The sequence below is a fragment of the Lissotriton helveticus genome, chromosome 1_1 (assembly GCF_964261635.1).
Source record: "Lissotriton helveticus chromosome 1_1, aLisHel1.1, whole genome shotgun sequence".
Lineage (NCBI taxonomy): Eukaryota > Metazoa > Chordata > Amphibia > Caudata > Salamandridae > Lissotriton > Lissotriton helveticus.
The window spans coordinates 139,621,282-139,648,283 of NC_136057.1; the positions used below are offsets into that span (position 1 = coordinate 139,621,282).

The window sequence follows — 27,002 nt, forward strand, 5'->3', positions numbered from 1 at the left end:
GAACCAAAGACACAGGTCACCCCAGAGTGACCCCTCTGGGAAAAGATATAACCTTAGAAATAGGGATAATATAAAGAAGCCTGATAGATATCAAGACATTGATACACGTCCCTCTCAATCTTTTCAGACTTCCTCGCAGAAATCGGAAAGAAGAGGACTATCAGAACAAAGAGAAGAGCACGCCAAGTCCAAAGACAAGGAACCTGCTCAGCTAAAAAAGAAATTACAATTTCCAAAAAAGAAGGTATCCAGTATCAAGGTAGTTAACAATGCCGAGAATACTGAGGACACAACTGAAAAACGGAGAATGGGCTCAGACAATGCTAGACAGCGCAGCAGAAGTGAGCATAGCTCGCAAAGTCCTTATGAATCATCTGGATACAGTGGACACGAATGAATATCTTCAAGTGGAAACTGCAGACACCAGAGTTAGCAAACCTCACAAAATATATGAAATAACTTTACGTATAGAGGGGGATAAGACTAGAAAAATAAGGGGTCTATTTTGGGATAATCTCTCCAAGGGCTATGACATCCTTCTAGGTGAAAAAGACTGGCCACCAGAGTTTGTCAGGGAGTGCCCTCATGGCGAAGAAATAATTATGCCTGCCTTCTCAAATCATATCCCAATTCATAAAAAATACACACTTGCCAGAAAGTGGGCAGTAGCTCAAGCTCCTGCTTTATATAAAAATCATGTAGGATGGGATGAGGACTCTCCTCCTCACAAAATCCAGTTAAAATCACAACCTACTGCACAAAGGCAGTACCCAATTAAGCAAGAAGCTAAAAAGCAGGTAAAAGAAATCCTAGATCAGCTAGAATACCAGGGGGTGATTGAAACTTGCACCTCACAAATGAACAACCCTTTGTTTACGGTCTCCAAACCAGCCAATTCATATCGTCTAGTTTTGGATTACCGACATCTTAACTCATGTTGCAAAACTTTTGCAGTGCAAAACTCGCATAGTGCTGCACTAATGAATAACATAGTGCGCAAAAAATACAAAACAACATTAGACCTCTCTAATGGATTCTTTTGTCAGAATATAGCACCAGAGAGCAGATATTTGTCTGCATTCTCAATAAATGGCACTCAAAAACAATTCTGTCGGTTAGCCCAGGGGTACAAGAACAGCCCGGGAGTATTCTCAGCGAGAGTAACAGAATTACTACAAACATATGATGACGAAGCATTATCTTATGTCGACGACATATACTTAACAGATGATGACTTGGATACTCACTTGAAGAGAGTGAACACCATAATACTTGGGTTCGCAGCAGAGGGTTACAAATTCAACTTTAAAAAATCCAGAATTGCCCATCTAACAGTCCTGTTCTTAGGATACGAATTATTAAGTGAAGGCAAAAGCCTGGCTGACAATTTCCTAGAGAAATGTGCCGTACTCCAAGCACCTAGAACACTAAAAAACCTACAGTCAATTCTAGGCTTCCTAAATTTCGGAAGAACATACATTGCAAATTACGCAGAAAGGGTCAAACCCCTTTATGATCTAATAAAACCAGATTTTAAAAGAACCAATTGGACTCAAATACACACAGAAATTTTGAGATCCTTACAAACAGACATGTTAACTAAAGCAAAATTAGAAACACGTGATAACACACGCAATCTTGTGATTCGAGTCATCCCAGGAAGATGCGGATTCACATACCTGACCTCTAATGAGGGAGAAAAGGTACCAATTGCATTCAAATCACACTTGTACACAGAAGCTGAAAAGAAATTCAGCATTAAAGAAAACATTGTTCATGCAGTTCAAACCGCAATAGCTAGAGAAAAAGATCAAGCGGACGGTAGACACATCACAGTCAGAACAGCGGAATCAGCCTTCGAGGCATTAACAACACCGTGTAATTTACCAACAACAACATTGAATCCGGAATGGATACAATGGGTGAATTCAATTACAACGGACAAAGTATACTACTACTTTGATCCAGAACTAAAGGAATTGAAAAATCTAGAATATGAAAGAACATTCCCTCTGCCTATCGACATTCTGCCCTTACGACAATACGCTTGTGTAATCTATACAGACGGACATGCTCAACCCTCCGTTTGGGGAGAACAAGCATACAACCCCACATGTGAGATTACAAAAGAAGTGTGGCGCGGAGGTAAACTAAGACCTCTATTAACAAAAACACACTCAGTAGAAACTAATTCAGAACAACAGACTGAAATAATAGCATTGAAAATGGCGCTAGATAATGCGGATCGCGAATTCCCGACACTTATAGTGTCCGATTCATATTACTGCGTCAAATCATATAACAACGATTTGCAGACATGGATTCAAAACGGTTACAAAGATGACACAGGTGCAACAATAAAACAGAAACTGCTCTGGGAACAAATAGCTCTTTTACAAAAAGAACTACCAAAGACTCACGTGACACACTCACTGAGTCATCAGCGTGATGGCGTTCACGTTGCAGGGAATTCATTGGCTGAAACAGCCACAGTGGTAGCAACTAAATCGGCTTCCGTAGCTCGAAAAAAGCGTACAGTGAAGTATATTGACGGTGAAACAGTGCTGGCAGTGAAAACGTCATCAAAAGGCGACTCCTCAGCGCTACCGATCAACTATCCACTCAATTATACATACATAATCGATGCAAACTCCGTCCCTTTTGCTCGAATCCCTGGAGTGGGGGATAGAGTGATTCCAAACATGGACAGGAGAAACTTGTTAATCGCAGACGCACATATGGGCGAGGGTCTCAGACACCTCAAACTAAAAGATTCTCTGGAAGAATTACAATCAAGGTACTGGTGGCCAGGCATGAGCCTGTATCACACCATGTTTGTAAAAAAGTGCCCAAACTGCAACAGGAATCGCAGTGGTGAGAGAAACGGTGTAATACCGTGTCGTTTCACTCCAGAAAAAATCAACAGTAAAAAGCAAGGCTTGCGATTAACATATACAGGCTAGTTTCCACTTATAATGTAGATCACCAGCACTCGGCTGACGTCTGGACTGTTATACAAAGATTTGCGAGTCTAAATGGCATATACGCTAAGAGCATGCTATGTTTGACCATTGTTTTCACTCGAGCCCTCCAGCCTGAGGGGAAACATGGCCAAATGAGCATAGCACAGCGGGAATCTTCTCACTTCCTTTCTGAGGGATACGGGATGGTGTAAAAAAAAAACCAAGGCATAAAGCAATCTATAACGGAAAGGATATTAGGTTCGGGAGCTGGGTGGTTCAAACATCTAATAAGTGTCCAACGTAGTCTAAATAACCTGCCAAGAAATTCTCTGAAGGGATTCAGTCCGTACGAATTATTCTTTGGAACTAGGATGTTAATCTCTGACCTTGACAGTCAGACTTCAGTGGTAAAGGAAAAAAGCTTTGATATCAAAGATCGTTTGGCTATTTTACAGGACTTAAATGAAACAAGAAAAGACCTGAGCAACATAAAGTTGAAACAGCAGCCAACAACCACTGAAGAACCACCACCTGTCCCAGCAAGACCTGTCTGGATTCCAAAAGTCGGGGATCTAGTCAGAGAAAAGATCGCGGTAAAGAAGGAATTTGGGCCTTCTTACAGAAAAGCAGTTCCTGTCTTGTCTGTCAACGGGACAAGATCAGTAGTACTACCGCCGCTTGCTGGTAAAAAGGAGAACCGAGTTGTATCCATCGACCTGGTAAAACCACAATCATGTGGCCGATAACAAATAGTAGGCCAAGTGGACTCCCCATAAGTAGCAGAACACCAAGGTTTGCTACCAGTACAGAGGTCCTAACAAAGAGGCTAATCACATTCGAAACGCCTACAGAAGAACAACAAGGACTATGCAAAAATGCAATGAAACTTAGACCTCTGAACACCCAAATAAAAACATTTAGCAGAGACACACCAACCTATAATGAAGTAACAAACGACTATGCAAGAAACAGTAATCCTGAAGCAATTGGAACAATTGACAGAACTGCATCCGGCTACTTCATAAACTTCGATGATTCCTCCGAAGGCTTCACTGAATCAAAAACACAGCCATCATCAAAAACCTTTAAAGATAAAGCTAAAGAACTTTTGAAACAACTGAAAGAAACATATCTGATTTCTCCATGGATTGAATTTTGGGTGGGTTTTGGTGCATTTATCCTCATACTTTGGCTCATCATGATACTAACTTTGGGACGCTTCATTGAGGGAAAATATGCTAAAATGGACACAGCAAGTCAGAAAATCAACTTGATCCTCAAACCACACACATCTTCACACGTTGAGAAAAGAGAACTTTCTTCAGTCAACTTCACAGCCAATCCTATACCGGGTGGGGTAGCATGGGATAACACTGACTATGAAATCTATGGTCCGGTTGAAATCCTGAAATATCCACACCAAATTAAAATCTCATTGAGTGACTTTGTAAAACCAAGCTCATTTGCTGATGATTGGGACTTTGAAAGTATAAATAATATGATGTCTGACTTAGTGATGTCTGCTAAATTTACCAAACATGATTATTTGCAGGGTTCGACAAATTATGATAGTATGTACTGTTATAACCACTATGGTAACCATTTTCTACATAGATCTGCACAACCTAGAAATGTTTTAAATTATAATCAATGGGAACATTGTGCAACCCCTCCAAAAGGAAGCTCAAGAACAGTTTATGACAAATATTCATACTTTTCAGGTTTTAACATAAGTAATGCTGAAACATTTTATTTCAAATTGTCAAATAAGACAGGGACAAAGACCATGATAACCAACACAAAATTGATATATTCAGACTCATTCTTTGAACAAATGAATACTTTTGGTTTTGATTATTGGGACAAAAATGTTGAATTGAAAAGTGTTTGGGGCACAAAAGAATGGCAAGTACAGGGTATAGAATCTTTGTTTAGAGCCTGCATGATCCCAGAACAAATTATATTTTTAAATGACACTGTTCAACAAACTACCTGTCTTGGCTTAGCAAAAATCAAAGACTTAAATAAACCGTCTATTCCAAAACCAACAATGAACAGCAATAGCTCTACAGATGAGGAGATAGACATAAACTATGTATTAAACCAAAACAGAACACATCCTGATTGGAAACAGTGGTTGATCTGGCCCACAGATACTAATAACTGTCAAAACAGATTCCTGAACAAAACACAGGGGTTCAAAATGATCAGGCCAGACCCTAGATATCCCCAAAGACATCACCCAGGGATAATAACCACCTACAGTGTGGGCAAATTATGCCTTCAATGGCTACAAACTTCCACACTGGCAGAAATTAAGCAACACCTAACTTTACTTACTGATGGTGCTGACTTGCGTGATTTCACTATGGGACCACGCAAACAGCGTCAAAAGCGTTTCATAGCAGCCTCTGTATATGCAGCATACAATGAGGCCTGGAAGGTTACTCAAATTGAGACAGCAGAAAGGATACGGGAAATTGACCGTATTAATTTGGAAAAATCACTTTCTGTAGTGGACAATGGGTTAATGACTCTGTCCTCCAGAATTTTTTCTCTGGACAGCATTGTGTCTTCAGCAATCGACATAATATCGCAAGACTTACTGTTGTTACAACACGGTCAGTCTCAATTGCGTTCTATTGTACAGCTTGGCTGGACGTTACAAAATCTGCGTTTAGGCTATGTGCCTTGGCGTTTAATCAACACAACGTCACTTTTCAATATCTTTAACCTTACTGATAAACAAATCAGTATGGCCCAGAAGGGTGCTGATTATACAATCCTGAGCATTGAGAAACTCGAAAGATTACCAGTGACAATGTCAGAACGACCTGTCAGTGAATGGATAATACATGGGATAATTAATATTCCAATCTCAACCTTCAGGTTTCAATACTGCCAAAAATATATACAGGCTGGCATGTACGAAAAATTGGGAAAAGGGTACATTAGAACAACATGGGACTTGCCCTATTCACATGCATGTGTCAGTAATAAAGGACAGAAAGTGTTTCTTAGTGGCAATAATTGTGCGATGTCACTAAGCGGTACACTTCGGTGTAACGGAATTAGTTTGCATGGAGCCTGTGAAGGGAACTCAAATAACCTTTCATGTCACCAGCTAGGCACACCTGCTACAGAGATAGAACCATTCTTTCAAAGACTCTATAATGGGAGTTACATTCTAATTGTGGACCGCAGATGCTGTAGTCTTATGCCCGGGACTCCTTATCTCGTAACTACGACTGCGAAGGTCAAGTGCTGTGGACGTTTATTGTTCCCCAGCTCCCTTCCAGACAGGGAGGCAAGGGCATGGCCCAACTTGAAAATTACTTCTATTCGAATAGATACTTTAAGGAGAATGAAAACAGTGCTTCTTCAGACGCCGACAAGGCTCACGTCATCAAAAGAAACGTATGATCTCCTAGTCGCAAGGACGACTGCAGAGATACATTCATTGTTATCGACTAATTCCCCCATACATTTCGCAGAAATCCTGAATGAAATCTTAAATATTTCTGATACCAGTGGAGTCTCAAAAGTATTTAAGACGGTATTTTCGATGGCATTAACACCATTCAAAGCCATACTGGGTATTTTTCCAGATTTCGTCCATTCGATTTTTGGCGGACTTCCCCTCATTTTAGGACTAATTGCAGGAATCCTATTCTTAGTCCTTATATTTCGTTATGGCAAACCATGTCACAGACAAAACACCTGCGACAAGGGAAGAAACAATCCTAGCCATTGGATACCGGGACCGGATATCAAAAATCCTGGGACTATCCCGGCTTAGAGACCTGAACATGACTTGGTTTCTATCATTTCGACCCATGTGGCATCGATGTGTTTTACCTGTATTAAGGTGCCTGCTATGCGGAGAAGAATGCGTGTTAGACACCTGTCTGACGCTACAATCTGATGCGCCAATGGATGCAGAAACATTGTTGAGTCCGATAAAGGCTCATGCTTTGTGCTGCCCTCAAAGGCTACCAATCCTGATGACGGCATTCGTGGAAGCTTCACCACTACGATTAAGGGGTAGTGAAGTTCAAGATGAAAGCAGCATCGATCAGGTACGACCTTCTGTCAGCGACATTAATCAGAATGTCAATGGAGACAATCATGCGCACGAATGCATGGTTACACTTATTTCCGAGTTAGTGGAACTCTCCCAGGAAGCTGTTGACAACTTTTTCGAGAGTCTAAATGATATGATGTTCTCACCAGAGCAGAAATAGAGACTTTTGAGCAAGCTCGTACACGGCGTTCCCTGATTTTGGCCTTCAACTTGAAAAACAAAATACCATGAACAATTTTCCCTCCAGTTCACGGACAGCAACTTTTTTCAGCAGCCCCAAAATATTTTTGCATATTTTTCGGGACACTATCTTCTGCTTAAAGTAAGAACTATTCTTGGAGAACTAAAATTTCTAATTTTAGATAGCTTATAGACATTAGCTGCCCGCTGGTATGTTCATAATTATTTTTATTCTGTGATGAAATGGTCTCGAACCTTTTTTCTGTATTAAGAGCCATTTCATGTGTAAATTCTCATATACATGTTAGTTATAATGTATAGATATGCGTGATTACTTTAGCATTATTCTACAGCTTGTGTGCATACATTACATGTGACTGTTTTCCGTATATTTGATATTTTCAAAATGCATTTATGTATTTTGGGGTGGTAAGGTATACACGATACTCTACAGTATGTTTTACTATGCATAGATTTGTAAATATGTCCATAGTTAGCGTGGAGTGGGTGTGATGTATTCCTATAGGTTCTGTATCGATCCCCCTATTCCTGACCCTATTCTGGTTAACAAGTTAACTAGCAGCCATCCCATGAGGCAGAAAACCCCCATGATGCAGGAACCGTTATCTGATAAAGCCACACTACGGCACAGGAACGTGTTATCTGATTAGGTCATAACACTTGCCATCTAATTAGACAAGCGATATTCCTTCAGCCCCTGATAAGGCATACGGAGTTCTCAAAACAAATCAAACCTATGACAACCTGGGAAAAACCCTGCGGCCATTGTTTTGATTTCACCGAGAACTTCAGCAAAAGAATGTGCTAACGACCTGGTCGTATGACATCCTTATTGACGTATCTATGTCCATCCTTACGTCAATCTCGGCACCTTAAAGGTATAAATATTACCGATATTGCCCTATGCAAACACACGCGGTGGTGACGAGATCGGAGCAGCCAGACTTGCCGAAGCCCAGAGCAGAGCAGACCCCGCTGGCGCAGCCCCACCTTTCTGACGCGCTGAGAACGAGACGCTGCCTTTCTCCTGCCGAGAAATCCAGCACCGGCGCTTCCGGGTAGCCCTCGCAGGCAGCCTGGGATATCGAGACCAGAGACGAGAGATACCATCCCTCATCCATCCTAGATTCCAGGTACAGAACTGAATAACCCCTCACAGAGAATTCTTTAGTCAGTCACTTGGCAAAACAAACTTAACTTAAACTGTAACTTTCTATTCCCGCCCACGCATTAGACTTAGGTCAGGTACACGGGGTAGGCGTAGTTAGAAACACCAGTTGAGTACGATTAGTCAAATGTATATGTGTATGTAATATATCTTATTCATTTTAAACCTTCATATGGCTTAGAAACCATATCAATGTTTTTACAGTATTATTTTATACTTCTGCTTTTAATGTATGCACTTTACTTAACCATAAGTATTGCAATAATATCGATCCATTTCTCTTGTATGAGAAAAGAGACTGATCAATAAATAACATCTTTTATTGAACACGCCCGTCTCTTCCTTTTCTCTACAATCTGATGAGACTAAGAATGCACGTACTGACTGAGTAAAATAAATTGCCTTTTGTTCACACGACTCTCGAGATACACTCTTGATTAGGGGAGAGCAAAGTTGTCATGTTCTATGGTTGTCAGAAACTAAATCCCTTCTTGTCTATCCAGGGAGGTTCAACTCCTCCTTGCCTATTCGAGAAAGTTTCTAGTGAACTCTGAGCTAGCTGGCAAACCCAAAACTTTAAGTCTAATATCGACAGTAGTAGACCTAGTTAACGTCTGGTCTAGGCCTATACTATTGAAGGTATTATTCCAATGCGCAGAGCCTATTGGGATAATAGGAACTACACTACAGACTGTCTTGTGGCAGAAGAGCTTCTTTGTGCGTACAGTAGGACCACACTGTAGTAGTAGTCGATGGACAGTGTGTGTGATGGGGGCCTGTGGCAGTGTGTGTGGCGGTGGCCTGTGGGCAGTGTGTGTGGCAGTGGCCTGTGGGCAGTGTGTGTGGCGGTGGCCTGTGGGCAGTGTATGTGGCGGTGGCCTGTGGGCAGTGTATGTGGCGGTGGCCTGTGGGCTGCGTGTGTGGCGGTGGCCTGTGGGCTGCTTGTGTGGCGGTGGCCTGTGGGCTGCGTGTGTGGCGGTGGGCTGCGTGTGTGGCGGTTGCCTGTGGGCTGCTTGTGTGGCGGTTGCCTGTGGGCTGCTTGTGTGGCGGTTGCCTGTGGGCTGCTTGTGTGGCGGTTGCCTGTGGGCTGCTTGTGTGGCGGTGGCCTGTGGGCAGTGTGTGGCGGTGGCTTGTGGGCAGTGTGTGGCGGTGGCTTGTGGGCAGTGTGTGGCGGTGGCCTGTGGGCGGAGTGCGTGGCAGTGGCCTGGGCCTGTGGGCGGAGTGCGTGGCGGTGGCCGATGGACAGAGTGCGTGGCGGTGGCCGATGGACAGAGTGCGTGGCGGTGGCCGATGGACAGAGTGCGTGGCGGTGGCCGATGGACAAGTGCGTGGCGGTGGCCTGTGGGCGGAGTGCGTGGCGGTGGCCTGGGCCTGTGGGCAGAGTGCGTGGCTGTGGCCTGTGGGCAGAGTGCGTGGCTGTGGCCTGTGGGCAGAGTGCGTGGCTGTGGCCTGTGGGCAGAGTGCGTGGCTGTGGCCTGTGGGCAGAGTGCGTGGCGGTGGCCTGTGGGCGGAGTGCGTGGCGGTGGCCTGGGCCTGTGGGCGGAGTGCGTGGCGGTGGCCTGTGGGCAGAGTGCGTGGCGGTGGCCTGTGGGCAGAGTGCGTGGCGGTGGCCTGTGGGCGGAGTGCGTGGCGGTGGCCTGTGGGCGGAGTGCGTGGCGGTGGCCTGTGGGCGGAGTGCGTGGCGGTGGCCTGGGCCTGTGGGCGGAGTGCGTGGCGGTGGCCTGGGCCTGTGGGCGGAGTGCGTGGCGGTGGCCTGTGGGCAGAGTGCGTGGCGGTGGCCTGTGGGCAGAGTGCGTGGCGGTGGCCTGTGGGCAGAGTGCGTGGCGGTGGCCGATGGACAGAGTGCGTGGCGGTGGCCGATGGACAGAGTGCGTGGCGGTGGCCGATGGACAGAGTGCGTGGCGGTGGCCTGGGCCTGTGGGCAGAGTGCGTGGCTGTGGCCTGTGGACAGAGTGCGTGGCGGTGGCCTGTGGGCCGAGTGCGTGGCGGTGGCCTGGGCCTGTGGGCAGAGTGCGTGGCGGTGGCCTGTGGGCGGAGTGCGTGGCGGTGGCCTGTGGGCGGAGTGCGTGGCGGTGGCCTGTGGGCAGAGTGCGTGGCGGTGGCCTGTGGGCGGAGTGCGTGGCGGTGGCCTGGGCCTGTGGGCGGAGTGCGTGGCGGTGGCCTGTGGGCAGAGTGCGTGGCGGTGGCCGGTGGGCAGAGTGCGTGGCGGTGGCCGGTGGGCAGAGTGCGTGGCGGTGGCCGATGGACAGAGTGCGTGGCGGTGGCCGATGGACAGAGTGCGTGGCGGTGGCCGATGGACAGAGTGCGTGGCGGTGGCCGATGGACAGAGTGCGTGGCGGTGGCCGATGGACAGAGTGCGTGGCGGTGGCCGATGGACAGAGTGCGTGGCGGTGGCCGATGGACAGAGTGCGTGGCGGTGGCCTGTGGGCAGAGTGCGTGGCGGTGGCCTGTGGGCAGAGTGCGTGGCGGTGGCCTGGGCCTGTGGGCAGAGTGCGTGGCGGTGGCCTGGGCCTGTGGGCAGAGTGCGTGGCGGTGGCCTGGGCCTGTGGGCAGAGTGCGGGGCTGTGGCCTGTGGGCAGAGTGCGGGGCTGTGGCCTGTGGACAGAGTGCGTGGCGGTGGCCTGTGGGCGGAGTGCGTGGCGGTGGCCTGGGCCTGTGGGCAGAGTGCGTGGCGGTGGCCTGGGCCTGTGGGCAGAGTGCGTGGCTGTGGCCTGGGCCTGTGGGCAGAGTGCGTGGCTGTGGCCTGTGGGCAGAGTGCGTGGTGGTGGCCTGTGGGCGGAGTGCGTGGCGGTGGCCTGGGCCTGTGGGCGGAGTGCGTGGCGTTGGCCTGTGGGCAGAGTGCGTGGCGGTGGGCAGAGTGCGTGGCGGTGGCCTGTGGGCGGAGTGCGTGGCTGTGGCCTGTGGGCAGAGTGCGTGGCAGTGGCCTGTGGGCGGAGTGCGTGGCGGTGGCCTGGGCCTGTGGGCGGAGTGCGTGGCGTTGGCCTGTGGGCAGAGTGCGTGGCGGTGGCCTGTGGGCAGAGTGCGTGGCGGTGGCCTGTGGGCGGAGTGCGTGGCGGTGGCCTGGGCCTGTGGGCGGAGTGCGTGGCGGTGGCCTGGGCCTGTGGGCGGAGTGCGTGGCGGTGGCCTGTGGGCAGAGTGCGTGGCGGTGGCCTGTGGGCAGAGTGCGTGGCGGTGGCCTGTGGGCGGAGTGCGTGGCGGTGGCCTGTGGGCGGAGTGCGTGGCGGTGGCCGATGGACAGAGTGCGTGGCGGTGGCCGATGGACAGAGTACGTGCCGGTGGCCGGAGTGCGTGGCGGTGGCCGATGGACAGAGTGCGTGGCGGTGGCCGATGGACAGAGTACGTGCCGGTGGCCGGAGTGCGTGGCGGTGGCCGATGGCCAGAGTGCGTGGCGGTGGCCTGTGGGCGGAGTGCGTGGCGGTGGCCTGTGGGCAGAGTGCGTGGCGGTGGCCTGTGGGCAGAGTGCGTGGCGGTGGCCGATGGCCAGAGTGCGTGGCGGTGACCGGAGTGCGTGGCGGTGGCCTGTGGGCAGAGTGCGTGGCGGTGGCCTGTGGGCAGAGTGCGTGGCGGTGGCCTGTGGGCAGAGTGCGTGGCGGTGGCCTGTGGGCGGAGTGCGTGGCGGTGGCGGATGGACAGAGTGCGTGGCGGTGGCGGATGGACAGAGTGCGTGGCTGTGGCGGATGGACAGAGTGCGTGGCTGTGGCGGATGGACAGAGTGCGTGGCGGTGGCCGATGGACAGAGTGCGTGGCGGTGGCCGATGGACAGAGTGCGTGGCGGTGGCCGATGGACAGAGTGCGTGGCGGTGGCCGGAGTGCGTGGCGGTGGCCTGTGGGCAGAGTGCGTGGCGGTGGCCTGTGGGCAGAGTGCGTGGCGGTGGCCTGTGGGCGGAGTGCGTGGCGGTGGCCGATGGACAGAGTGCGTGGCGGTGGCCGATGGACAGAGTGCGTGGCGGTGGCCGATGGACAGAGTGCGTGGCGGTGGCCGATGGACAGAGTGCGTGGCGGTGGCCGATGGACAGAGTGCGTGGCGGTGGCCGGAGTGCGTGGCGGTGGCCGATGGCCAGAGTGCGTGGCGGTGGCCGGAGTGCGTGGCGGTGGCCGATGGCCAGAGTGCGTGGCGGTGGCCGGTGGGCAGAGTGCGTGGCGGTGGCCGATGGACAGAGTGCGTGGCGGTGGCCGATGGCCAGAGTGCGTGGCGGTGGCCGGTGGGCAGAGTGCGTGGCGGTGGCCTGTGGGCAGAGTGCGTGGCGGTGGCCTGTGGGCAGAGTGCGTGGCGGTGGCCGATGGACAGAGTGCGTGGCGGTGGCCGATGGACAGAGTGCGTGGCGGTGGCCGATGGACAGAGTGCGTGGCGGTGGCCGATGGACAGAGTGCGTGGCGGTGGCCGATGGACAGAGTGCGTGGCGGTGGCCGATGGACAGAGTGCGTGGCGGTGGCCGATGGACAGAGTACGTGCCGGTGGCCGGAGTGCGTGGCGGTGGCCTGTGGGCAGAGTGCGTGGCGGTGGCCTGTGGGCAGAGTGCGTGGCGGTGGCCTGTGGGCAGAGTGCGTGGCGGTGGCCGATGGACAGAGTGCGTGGCGGTGGCCTGTGGGCAGAGTACGTGGCGGTGGCCGATGGCCAGAGTGCGTGGCGGTGGCCGATGGCCAGAGTGCGTGGCGGTGGCCGATGGCCAGAGTGCGTGGCGGTGGCCGTTGGCCAGAGTACGTGGCGGTGGCCGGAGTGCGTGGCGGTGGCCTGTGGCCAGAGTGCGTGGCGGTGGCCGATGGCCAGAGTGCGTGGCGGTGGCCGGAGTGCGTGGCGGTGGCCTGTGGGCAGAGTGCGTGGCGGTGGCCTGTTGGCAGAGTGTGTGGCGGTGGCCGATGGACAGAGTGCGTGGCGGTGGCCTGTGGGCAGAGTGCGTGGCGGTGGCCGATGGCCAGAGTGCGTGGCGGTGGCCGATGGCCAGAGTGCGTGGCGGTGGCCGATGGCCAGAGTGCGTGGCGGTGGCCGGAGTGCGTGGCGGTGGCCTGTGGGCAGAGTGCGTGGCGGTGGCCGATGGCCAGAGTGCGTGGCGGTGGCCGGAGTGCGTGGCGGTGGCCGGTGGCCAGAGTGCGTGGCGGTGGCCGATGGACAGAGTGCGTGGCGGTGGCCGATGGACAGAGTGCGTGGCGGTGGCCGGAGTGCGTGGCGGTGGCCGGTGGGCAGAGTGCGTGGCGGTGGCCGGTGGCCAGAGTGCGTGGCGGTGGCCGATGGACAGAGTGCGTGGCGGTGGCCGATGGACAGAGTGCGTGGCGGTGGCCGGAGTGCGTGGCGGTGGCCGGTGGGCAGAGTGCGTGGCGGTGGCCTGTGGGCAGAGTGCGTGGCGGTGGCCTGTGGGCGGAGTGCGTGGCGGTGGCCGATGGACAGAGTGCGTGGCGGTGGCCGATGGACAGAGTGCGTGGCGGTGGCCGATGGACAGAGTGCGTGGCGGTGGCCGATGGACAGAGTGCGTGGCGGTGGCCGGAGTGCGTGGCGGTGGCCGATGGCCAGAGTGCGTGGCGGTGGCCGGAGTGCGTGGCGGTGGCCGATGGCCAGAGTGCGTGGCGGTGGCCGGTGGGCAGAGTGCGTGGCGGTGGCCGATGGACAGAGTGCGTGGCGGTGGCCGATGGCCAGAGTGCGTGGCGGTGGCCGGTGGGCAGAGTGCGTGGCGGTGGCCTGTGGGCAGAGTGCGTGGCGGTGGCCGATGGACAGAGTGCGTGGCGGTGGCCGATGGACAGAGTGCGTGGCGGTGGCCGATGGACAGAGTGCGTGGCGGTGGCCGATGGACAGAGTGCGTGGCGGTGGCCGATGGACAGAGTACGTGCCGGTGGCCGGAGTGCGTGGCGGTGGCCTGTGGGCAGAGTGCGTGGCGGTGGCCTGTGGGCAGAGTGCGTGGCGGTGGCCTGTGGGCAGAGTGCGTGGCGGTGGCCGATGGACAGAGTGCGTGGCGGTGGCCTGTGGGCAGAGTACGTGGCGGTGGCCGATGGCCAGAGTGCGTGGCGGTGGCCGATGGCCAGAGTGCGTGGCGGTGGCCGATGGCCAGAGTGCGTGGCGGTGGCCGATGGCCAGAGTGCGTGGCGGTGGCCGATGGCCAGAGTACGTGGCGGTGGCCGGAGTGCGTGGCGGTGGCCTGTGGGCAGAGTGCGTGGCGGTGGCCGATGGCCAGAGTGCGTGGCGGTGGCCGGAGTGCGTGGCGGTGGCCTGTGGGCAGAGTGCGTGGCGGTGGCCTGTGGGCAGAGTGCGTGGCGGTGGCCGATGGACAGAGTGCGTGGCGGTGGCCTGTGGGCAGAGTACGTGGCGGTGGCCGATGGCCAGAGTGCGTGGCGGTGGCCGATGGCCAGAGTGCGTGGCGGTGGCCGATGGCCAGAGTGCGTGGCGGTGGCCGATGGCCACAGTACGTGGCGGTGGCCGGAGTGCGTGGCGGTGGCCTGTGGGCAGAGTGCGTGGCGGTGGCCGATGGCCAGAGTGCGTGGCGGTGGCCGGAGTGCGTGGCGGTGGCCGGTGGCCAGAGTGCGTGGCGGTGGCCGATGGCCAGAGTGCGTGGCGGTGGCCGGAGTGCGTGGCGGTGGCCTGTGGCTAGAGTGCGTGGCGGTGGCCGATGGCCAGAATGCGTGGCGGTGGCCGATGGCCAGAGTACGTGGCGGTGGCCGGAGTGCGTGGCGGTGGCCGATGGCCAGAGTGCGTGGCGGTGGCCGATGGCCAGAGTACGTGGCGGTGGCCGGAGTGCGTGGCGGTGGCCTGTGGCCAGAGTGCGTGGCGGTGGCCGATGGCCAGAGTGCGTGGCGGTGTCCAGAGTACGTGGCGGTGGCCGGAGTGCGTGGCGGTGGCCGATGGCCAGAGTACGTGGCGGTGGCCGGAGTGCGTGGCGGTGGCCGATGGCCAGAGTACGTGGCGGTGGCCGGAGTGCGTGGCGGTGGCCGATGGCCAGAGTTGCGGGTCGGCGGCGTGCCTGTGTGTGAGGCTGCCTCGGTGCCACCCTCGGATCTTGCTGTGCGGGAGGCCTCCAGGCGCTGTTTGATGTCAGACTCGGAAGCAGAGCCCTCTGCGCCTTACCTCCCTATGGTCATTTATGCAGATGTGTTCGCGCCGGGTGATTCAGTGACCGGCTGCTCTAAAGTCCCCCATGCCTGTTGAATCTAAGCCGGTCGGACCGGCTGGATGTTAACAGGGCGTTAATCTCGCTAGTTACCGGCACATGCAGTAAGTGCCGAGATCCGTGTGTTACAGCCCGTTATCGGGGAGGAATGTTGGGGTCCTGGTTATGTGCTGTTGATCACACCTGTTAAACTCTGCTCCCGGGGAGAGCCCCTTCTCTCCTGTCTGTCACTCCTGGTAAACTCTGCTCCCGGGGAGAGCCCCTTCTCTCCTGTCTGTCACTCCTGGTAAACTCTGCTCCCGGGGGGGAGCAGAGCCCCTTCTCTCCTGTCTGTCACTCCTGTTAAACTCTGCTCCCGGGGAGAGCCCCTTCTCTCCTGTCTGTCACTCCTGGTAAACACTGCTCCCGGGGAGAGCCCCTTCTCTCCTGCCTGTCACTCCTGGTAAACTCTTACCCAGAAGGCTCAGCGATCATTCCTGCCCACACCTCCCTTCTCTTATTACATGCGGTGCAATAACAGGTTATCATTTTAAAGAGTCGTTGCTTTTTAGGTCTCGCCCTGCGATTGCAGGCCAAAGGCCTGCTGTCGCAGAGCGAGACTATTGTTATCATTCCGGCTTTCAAGGACTGAAAGGGAGCCGGAGAGGACAACAGACTGTCACGCGCACGCAGCAGCAGCAGCCTGCCGGGATCAGGTCGCGCGCGTCAACACGCGCTCCGATTCCGGCAGGCTCTTCACAACACATGCACAACACACATACAGCCCCCCCCACGCATACACACACACATACATACAGAACCCCCCCATACACACACGCACACACACGCACACACACACACACACATACACAGAGAACCCCAGGCGCTTACACGCACATCCCCTACCTCGTCTCGGCGTCTTCGCGCTCCCTTGCCCCCGCTCCTCTGGTGCGCGCGCACCACAGGTTTCGATTCCCGCGTCGGCTCCTCTACAGCCAATCAGGAGGCAGAACTCCTTTTAGAGATGCTCCCTCTCTGGTCCGCTACCATTTTTTTCTTTTTTAAACAGAAATCAAATACAATATTAAGTATACATTTTCCCCAGTGATGCAAGTGAGTGCGGGCACTTAAATAACGCCACTGTGAAGTCACCCGACACAATGCAGTGGCGGTAAGGTGTGCAGAGGTGTGTAGTGCGGTGAAAGGAAGAGGCGTGACGTGAAATCCAGACAAGGCGTCATGACATTCGGCAGCCCCGAAGGCGGACCCCAGGGAAAAACGTTGAACACCTGCACTTATTTATTTGTTTACTTGTTTATTAATTCATCCATTTTTACACATTCAGGTAAAACAAAAGGGTTGTTCAGTGATTAGCCCAGACCTCAGTGTTCACTGTAACTTGTACTGTAAGGTTCGAGAAGACAAAGAGCGTCACCGAAGCCAATCTGTTGTTGGCCAAGAACAAAATGAAAAGTTCCGAACCAGGCTCCTGCTGAAGACTACACGCACGCACGCACACGCACACACATTCATGTCGAACGCATCAGTCACCCTCGCGGAGAAATTACATTTAATACATCAGAAGATATCAACTAAAACCGCGCTTACCTTGTAATTGAAAGGTTTCGAAAGTCTTGTGTACAATAAGAAATTCTCCATTTTAAGCGAGTTTTCAGGCACAGGGCATAATGCTTTAACGGAGCAGGGTCGAGTCCGAGATAGGATGAACGGGGTATAAAAATAACCCATTCAAGTATCAGACACCACATGACAACTAAAAGCGTGCTCCCAATCAAAACTCTAATTGCCAAGAGTCTGTCCGTGATCAGCGGAGTGTCACCGAGGCGGAAGGGCTTAATTTGTGCCGGTGCTTAGCACCGGCACCTAATTATTAGGGCCGGGTCTACAGTCACGCATTAAGAAGGGCACCGTCAGTAATTTGATTTATAATGATTCGTGGGTGGCACTGGCATAGAGAGCGTGTGCTGTGCTCTGCTGTTGTAGTACTGTAGGTGCCGCTGTCACTTAGTTACCGCGTACTGGTGTAAAACACTTACTGCCTTAAATGTGGTGACGTCTGAGTCTGACGTGACTCACTGACTCCGATTCTCAATTTCAAATTTTCTCCGTCCTCACTCTTAATGACTTCAACTTCCGGCCGCGGATCAGTGTTGCCGCCGCAGGCCCAGTGGGCGGGCTGGTCTTCTTCTGGGGGGTTGGGGCTGTGAGCAGGCAGAGGCAGCGATGCGCGCGCAGATTTTTCATTTTAATGCGCGCGCATTCGCTTTAATCTTGACACGGCACGCCCCAGCATACCCACAAGGCCGCATGCACCTCACCACCGCACCGAGTATCCACTGGTGGTTGAACTTCATCGCGCCGCCGTTCAAAGAAGGGGGAATCGGAACCTGGACGACGTTGAGGTTGGCTGCGTTGAGGTGGAGTAGACTACTGAGGCAGTACATCGCTCTGCTCACCAGGTGAGGGTGAGGCATGGCCTTGGTCGGCCGCCGGCCTATAAATAAAGCTGCGCAATTAAAGCCAAATATTTTTTCTTTAGGGTTGCTTTCCTCAATGTGACATCTTGCATACGCACAGTTATGCACCACTATGAACGAACTCTCACCGTGTTCATTAGCGTCTTGTGTGGGTCCGGCTGTACACCCTTCTTAGCAAGATGTATCTCCAAGCCTTCTCCAATTGGTTACTGAGATGCAAATCATTCAACATGCCTAAAATAGTCTAGTTAAACATCGATTTTGATGGCAGGAATTTTTTTTGCAGAGTTTTATATAGCGCGAACCAGACCCGAACTGAATCCGGTATCAGAGCGCTTTACATAGTACCAGTTACGTTACATGAGGACACGCATTAATTTTAGGCACGGGGAGATTAAGTGATTTGCCCAGAATCACAGGGGGTTGATTACCCACAGATTTGCTTTCTGATGGGCGTTTTCCACACTCACCATCTTGCCACACTTTGCTATTGTAGATCTGTTTCCATGTTGGTGGTCCACCCCTCAGATCCATTTATCTCAACCATGGCTGCAATTTTGATGTCTGCTGTCTTGGGTTAGGTTTTCATGTTCTACAACAGGGATGACTGCTGACAAATTATCAAGCTTCTTAAGGATGCATTACTCTTTTTCCCTCCTCTGCCCAATATCACTCTGTCTCCCCAAAATCTTTACCCCGACTCAGAGGGGGCCTGAAAATATTCCACTGCCTTTAGGGCTTTTTTTTGGACATTGTACGTTGGAGATCCACTTCTCTTCCTGCTGCTGGTCTATTAGCTACCTATCAACAGTGTCTTCATCCAGCCCCCATCCACGGACTCCCAGTTTGGCACAGCCTTGTTCAAGAGGTTTGTTCTACTCTTGCAAATGTCCCAGTGCTGCATAAAGGACATGTAAAGATTAGTTCCCTCTACAGTGAATAGCGTAGGCGCAATCTCTGACCTTAGCAACCACACTTAGCAGCCAACTAAAACACTTCCTAGGACAAGGGAACCCAACAATGTCATCTGTGCTCAGCCATGTTGGTCAGTAAACCTTGGAATTGGAAATGAAAGCGTTTTCTCTTTTCTGAACACAATGGAGAGCCATTACCTCGCGCAGCAGGATTTCTTACCTTAAAATATTATAACTCTTGACAAGGTTATTCTCATAAATATTTATAAATGCAGTCAAGCCCCTCTCCGGTTGATTTTTAAAATACTGATTATACACGTTTGTTGCTTTATGGCCTATCTTTCAAGTTAAGAAGTTAGAATATTAATAGAATCTTCAAAACAATGCATATTTTAATTTATATGGTATTCTACAAGGGAGGAAGACATACGATTTAGGGCATGCATGGACAGGAACAATGTGAGGTAGTAATGTAAAACCTGCTATGTGGGACGATGGTTTGTGGTCTCTGGAGTTGGTATCTGCGAAAGTGGTGCAAAGCACAACACCATGGTTTGGGGGTCAAGGTTTTTATAAAGCAACTGATGCCTGTCATAACCCCCCCCCGACTTTCAGCTTCTTGTAATGTGCCTGCATTCACCATATACTATGCGGAAGGACTGCGCCATAATCAGGACTAACTATGAATATAAGATCTTATTTTTTGGGAGAGGGGCAAAGATCTGGAGCAGTCTGAATAAACACTCACACACACATAGAGATGTGGTGGTAGAGGTATTTCTAACACCAAGACATTCAATGCAACTTCATGGGGTGGCGCTCCTGCAGCACTGCTGGTGCCTCAAAGACACGATATAGTATGTTATGGAACCACTGATTTATGAATCCTGCTTTTTGTGCTGCCAATTGCTGAGGACAGATGAAACATACATCCTGTGCTAAAAGGGATAAATACATTAGTTTATATATTTAAATCAATATGTCACTTCACAAAACAATAGTCCCACTTTAGCTAATTCAAATTTAAAATTTCTGTAATGGACACATGAAAATGTTCTCAAAAAAAGCCCAAGAGATTAAATCAAGTAGGCACTTGAGAGGTGCGGTTATGGTGGTGAGATCCTGATTTCTGACAGAGCCTTTTGGTTTATTTTTCTCACGTAAGATATGTAAAAGTTGTATCTTTGAACTTGTGACACACAATTAGACTCTGCTAAAAAATAACACAAAGCACATTTGTACATACCCAAGTATTGTTCCCAAAATCATCACATAGAGCACTGGAATATTTCACATGTCCCTTTTTAAGGCATTAGTCATTTTAGCCAATTTATTCCAAAATTGTGCTGTAAATGCACTTTTGAGTTCATCTTTTTCAAAATGTTCGCAGAGTAGGTGGAACCTCCTATCAAAACCTTACTTGAGGAAGGCCCCCTTGCTGAAATTCAGAATGGGTATTACATCTGGCTTTCAGCAGTGTGAATTGAGAGTGTGGATGGCGCCAATAGATTAAGTGGGTGAAACCAGCGGGGGAAGTGGGAGGAGCCGGTGGAAAAGTGTGAGCGGCCTCCTAGAAACATTTGAGCACCTGCACTTAATATTTTACAAATTAAGCACTGTGGAAGTCCTCATAACACGTTCTGCCTGCTGCAAGCTTACACTTTTTTCACAAGGCAATTTCCAAACCACTTCTTTAATTCACAAAGTTCGGATTACACTTGACAATGCATTTACTTATGTTTTCAGTGCAAGTAAAATTCTTTACGTTGTGCGACATGTCTTGAAGTGTGTAGTACCTACAACCTTACGCATAAAAATTAGAATACATAAGTTACCCTCTCACCCTCACCCCCTCACCCCCACACACCCTCAATCTCAAACCCCTCACCCTCACAACCCTCTCACCCTCCCTCACCCTCACTCACCCTCACCCTCACACACCCTCATCCTCAAACACCCTCTCACCCTCACACATCCTCACCCTAACACACCCTCACCCTCAAACCCCTCACCCTCACACTGCCTCCTCACACCCTCACACCCCCTCACTCACCTCACCCCCACAACCCTCTCACCCTCACACTCACATCCCCTCACCCTCACACCCCTCACCCTCACCCACCCTCACACCCTCACACACCACCACTCACACTCTCACACACCCTCACCAGCATAGCATAACAAAACATAGCATAACAAAACACAGCATAACATAACAAAACACAGCATAGCATAACAAAAAAAAGCATAGGTTAGCAAAACATAGCATAGCATAACAAAACAACGCATAGGATAGCAAAACAAAACATAGCATAACAAAACGTAGCATAGCAAAACACAACATAGCATAGCATACCAAAACACAACAAAACATAGCATAGCATAACAAAATATAGCATAACAAAACAAAGCATAACATAACAAAGCATAGCAAAACAAAACATAGCATAGTATAACAAAACATAGCATAGCATAACAAAGCATAGTATAGCAAAATACAACAAAACATAGCATAGCATAACAAAGCATAGTATAGCAAAATACAACAAAACATAGCATAGCATAACAATACACAACAAAGCATAGCATAACAAAACAAAGCATAGGATAGAAAAACTAAACATAGCATACCAAAGCATAGGATAGCAAAACAAAACATAGCATAACAAAACATAGCATAACAAAAAATAGCATCGCATAACATAGCATAACATACCAAAACATAGCATAACAAAACACAACACATAGCATAACAAAACATAGCAAAACACAACAAAATATAGCATAGCTTAACAAAACACAACAAAACATAGCAGAGAAAAACAAAACATATAGTAACATCGCAAAACATAGCACAGCATACCAAACACAACAAAATATAGCATAGCATAACAAAACAAAGCAGAGCAAAACAAAGCATAGCATAATACAACACAACAAAACATAGCATATCATAGCAAAACATAGTATATCATAACAAAGCATAGCATAGCATAACAAAGCATAGCATAGCAAAACATAGCATAGTAAAACATAGCACAGCATAACAAAAAACAGCATAGCATAACAAATAAAAGCATAGGATAGCTAAACAAAACATAGCATAGCATACAGCATCACTCAGCACCACCACAGCATCACTCAGGGGCACCACAACATCACAATGCGCCGCCACTGCATCACTGAACGCCACAGCATCACTCGTTCGCCATCACAACATCACTTAGCGCCACCACAGCATCAATCTGTGCAACTATTCAACAACAGCTGGTTCAAATATGTTGTCTTAATGTTTCAAGCTATATTACAAATGTAACAAAAAGATGTTAATATTTCACTTCTGTTCTTGGATTTTCTTAACAATAAAATACACTGAACATAATCTTCACAACAGTTATTTACAAAGTTTAAGCTATTGCCATTATAAAGTACAATAACTTTGATTTAAGTATTAATTATTAAAAACATTAAAAGCCATTGTTATTTGTAATATCAATACATGCAAGTCACGTAAATATGACACATATTGCATTACAAATGCTACAGGTGTCACATTTGCGAAAATTATAACTATTGGCATTGTAAATGACAAAGCTATTATTTTCGCTATTTTCAAAAACAAAACATGAATAAAAAATGTGTCATTTACAATACCAATAGCTCAAACTTTCCTAATGCGAGACCTATTGCATTGCAAATGCTTGTATTTCTCTCCAGTTGCTATCTTACAGCAGTTAACTAGTATTTTGGTCCCGTCTATGACATGTGTTCATCAGTACTCGTGAAATACGTTCAGGGCATACGATGCAAGGGTGGCAGGCGCGGCGCTCCCGGGGCTGGGGGTTCGGTGGTGTGATCTTGGTCAGCCAACGTGCTCCTGCAGCCCCATCCTTCAGTCGGGCTCTCCCACCAGGCACAGGGCCTCTCTCCATCCCCTCTCTGTTCAGCGTAGGGCTGCCTTGCTCGCACCTGTGCCCTCCGTGCTAAGCCTCTCCCTCTCTTCTCTCTGGTTTCTAAGGTGGGGACGCTGAAGAGCTCCCGGGACCGCTCCTGCTGGCGTCGGCCTCCCCCGGTGGCCTCCCTCTTTCGGCGGCAACGGCTCTCAGATGGAGCGAGACATGGAGCTGGAGGAAGAGAACACGCGCTACAGCCGCCGCCTGGTGAGTGGACCCTCCTTTTAACGTGGCTGCAGCATCACGGGGGTCGATGTGGCCCGGGCCCTCCTTTTAACATGGCTGCAGCATCACGGGGGTCGATGTGGCCTGGGCCCTCCTTTTAACATGGCTGCAGCATCACGGGGGAGGTGGGGGGATGTGGGGCTTCGATGTGACCTGGACCTTCCTGTTATCATGTTGCATCATCACCGGGGGGAAGGGGGGTCTTTGATGTGGCCTGGACCCTCTTTCTAACATAGTTCAGCATTACAGGGGTATTGGGGCTTTGATGTGACCTGGACCATCCTTTTAACATGTTGCAGCATCACAGGGGTGTGGGGCTTCGGTGTGGCCCGGGCCCTCCTTTTATCATGTTGCAGCATCACCAGGGGGAAGGGGGGTCTTTGATGTGGCCTGGACCCTCTTTCTAACATTTCTTATACAAAGCCACTCTGAGTTTATTCCATCATTGCCCATTCCTTAACACAGCATGACATTCATGCACCCCCTTAACTTCCATAGTGTTAGAAGACGTATTCACCCCATCACCAACTCTACCCACTTGACCCTAAAACCCCAGCACATAGTCTACCTTCCTCTCCACACACCTTGTCAGACCTTACACTCTTGAATTCACACAGCCGCTATGGGGTGAGTTTAGTTTTGGGTTCCCTGCCCCTCAGCCACTTGAAAGGGAGATCATTAGTAACCTAATTCACTGCTGTGTTGTACAACCATACAGCACTATTTACACACTTCTTGACATCCCGTCTACCTTGTACGGCCATTTGTATGGTCCCCTTAATCACCCTATTCATACGTTCCACCAGCCCATTACCTTAAGGATTATAGAGCGACATGCGTACATGTTTCATACCATTTCACTGAAGAAAACATTGCAAGCCCGAGAAGACTCCCTGGACAACCTTCTCTCGTAAAAATGTGTTTAAGACTTTTAATTACATTTTCAGTATTGATACACCTCCAACTCTATAATAACCCACCTAGTATAAACATCCCCCAAAACCATAGCAAATCTTTTGTCTTCGGGTAAGAAACCAAAAGGGCCAACTAAATCCATACATACTTTTCCCCAAGGAGCCCCAGAATCATTCATACTTCAAGAACCCATACTGCGTGCACTGATTTTCAATCTCTTCTCACTCCTCTTGCACAATAAACAATTTTCCACCCACATCTTACCATCCTGGTCCATCCCTGGCCACCAAAACATGACCTTGTCTTTTCACGGTGAGCGTGTGTCCCAAGTGTTCTTCATGTGCTTATAAAAAGAATCTCCTCCCGAGACCCATAGGAGGCACATACTTCTCTCCTCTAAGTACCAGATCACCAGACATTCCAATACTCAACTCCTCTTGCAACTTCATGTAACACCTCAATTCTAGACTAACCTCCCCCTCACGTTTCCACCCAGTTCTGATACACTTCGCCAATTCTTTAAAATTATCATCCAACTCAGCTGCCTCATGCCACTCATCCTTGGTAATAGAACAACACCCATCCTCCAGAGCATCCTCAATGGTATCCACCAAACAATCTACCTCTTCATCATACAGATCTCCCTCATCACTGTGTAAAGGAAGGCATGACAAATAGTCTGCCTGCAAATTCTTCCACCCAGATACATGCTCCACTTTAAATCTTAAGGAGTGGTTTATGATCAGTTCTCATCCTGAACCGAGTACCCCATAAATACATATAGAAAAACTGAACACCTCATGCCGCAGCCAACATCTCCCTCTCAATTACTGCATGATTACTTTCTGACTTATTAAGGATACGTGATGTGAAAGCTACCGTTTTTTTCCTTGCGTTCCTTGATCTGGCCTAAGACTGCTCCAACACCATGCGCACTGGCATCCACCGTAAGAAATGTCTCCTTCCCAGGTTCATAATAGATCAACATTCCTGCAGTCACTATTTCGTTTTTAATACACTTGAATGCTTTGTATCGATGCACTCCCCACTCAAACTGCTTGCCTTTCATCAGTAGTTCTCACGAAGGCTCAGTCTTCTCAGCAAAGTCCTCCACGAATTTAGAATAATATTCAACTAAACCCAAGAATGACTTTAGTTGGTCTTTGCCAGCAGGGGTGGCAGTACATTCAATAGATTTTAACAAATCTTCTTTAGGTTGTACCCCATGCTCCGAAATAGTATAGCCTATATAGTCTATCTCCTTCAACAAAACTTTGCACTTCTCTTTCCTTAGAGTGAGGCCAGCGTTTTCTAAAGTACTAAGCACCTTGTCTAATGTTTTATAATGTTCAACTTCACTTTTGTCCGTTATTAAAATATCATCTTGAAAATAACTTACATTGCTGACTTCACCAAACAGATTGTGCATCATGCGTTGGAAGAAGCTGGCGTCAGACGCCAGCCCAAAAGGAAGCCTTTTAAATTGAAAAACACCTTCTGTAGTAATGAAGCTGTCAATGCTCTAGACTTTGGGTGCAATCCAATTTGTTGGTAGGCTGATCTTAAATCCAGCTTGGAAAAAAACTTGGCTTCATTCATAAGTAGTACCATATCTGCTATCTTAGGTAAAGGAAAACGATCAGTGTCTATGTTCTGATTAAAAGATCCCAGATCCACACAATCTCAATTTTCCATCCATAATAACAATAGGAGAGATCCATTCTGACACCTCCACAAACTTAATAAGCCCTTACTTTTGCATGTCAGACATCTCTTTCACTTCATTCCGAATAGCGATTGGAATCCTCCTTAATATATGTCCGATCGGCTTGGAACCTTCCTTTACTTTTAAGTTCAAGGATATACCCCTTGAGTTTACCCACGCTATTACAAAAAACTTTAGCATTTTTGGCCAGAATGGATTAAACACATTCACCCTCCTGTACCGATAAAACTTGCTCATTCGACCTAGGATCAAGAACTATATGTAAATCATACCAAAATGCTTGGAGCATCCTTGGAAACATACATTTTTCCTATGTTTTTTTTTTCCTTTGAACTCAAATTGAGTATTGACAAATCTTTTAATATGCATGGACTCTCCACCATATCCTTTAGGTGTGATGTCACTACAGCATACCATCAATTCTATAGACACTCCATTGAGTGTAAAATTCGCTTTAGGTCCTTGAATGCTTGCTGTGTTACCAGACTCTATACAAAACACAATGTGAGAAACAGAATTAGCTTCATCAACAAATGCCACTCAATTGGTTCAGGAATCTTTGTAGACTCTAGATACATGTCCTCTTTTCCCACATTTTCTGCAGTCCTTTTCTCTTGCACAATAACCCCTGAACTCCACAGCATGGGCCATGCTCTCTCACCTGTAACACCCATTACCTTTGCCTCTTACCACCCATTACTATTTTGGATTTGCTTTTGGAAGGAAACATGTTGCCATTGTTTTTATATTTAGACTTATTATCAAAAGACACAGGGTCTTCTTTCTTTCCAACTACGTTTATAAAATGATCTTTTCGTAGTTCCAACTTTTGCATTTCCTTCAAGTATGTATCTGTCTCCTCCACAATTTTCGCTACGGCCTCTTGCGAAGTGTGATTCCTGGATGCCCACAGTCTTGCTTGCATTTATTGTTATTGCATTACACTGTAATCCGGTCACAAATCATCTGATCAGTCATGGGACCAAAATCACATTTCACAGCTAATTCTCTCAAACGAGTAACTATCTAGTCAACTGTATCCCTCTCTTTTTGTGTTAAATAATAGAATTTGCGTCTCTGCATAACAATGTTTACTTGCTTACTATAATACTTTGCCAACCTGTTCTTAGCCTAAATGTAGGTGTGAGAAAGTGGCTCTATAAATACTGGACCAGAAGGAGGTACAGTGTGTATAGAGTCCACAAACCCCAGAGGTATAACAGAGGTTAAAGTCAGGACTGACCTTACTCTCAAAAGTGGTAGCTTGGTCGAGCAGTAAGGCAGT

General features: G+C 49.5%; 1 protein-coding gene across 1 annotated transcript in view; it reads left to right on the forward strand.

Annotated features, from left to right (window-relative positions):
• The window catches only part of KDM2A (lysine demethylase 2A), a 789,087-nt gene that overhangs the window by 117,261 nt on the left and 644,824 nt on the right, over positions 1-27,002 (forward strand). Inside the window, exon 2 of the mRNA XM_078657462.1 lies at positions 22,917-23,058. Within this exon, the coding sequence (XP_078513588.1) occupies positions 23,005-23,058 (54 nt within the window). The 5' untranslated portion in view covers positions 22,917-23,004. The remainder of the gene's footprint in view (positions 1-22,916; positions 23,059-27,002) is intronic.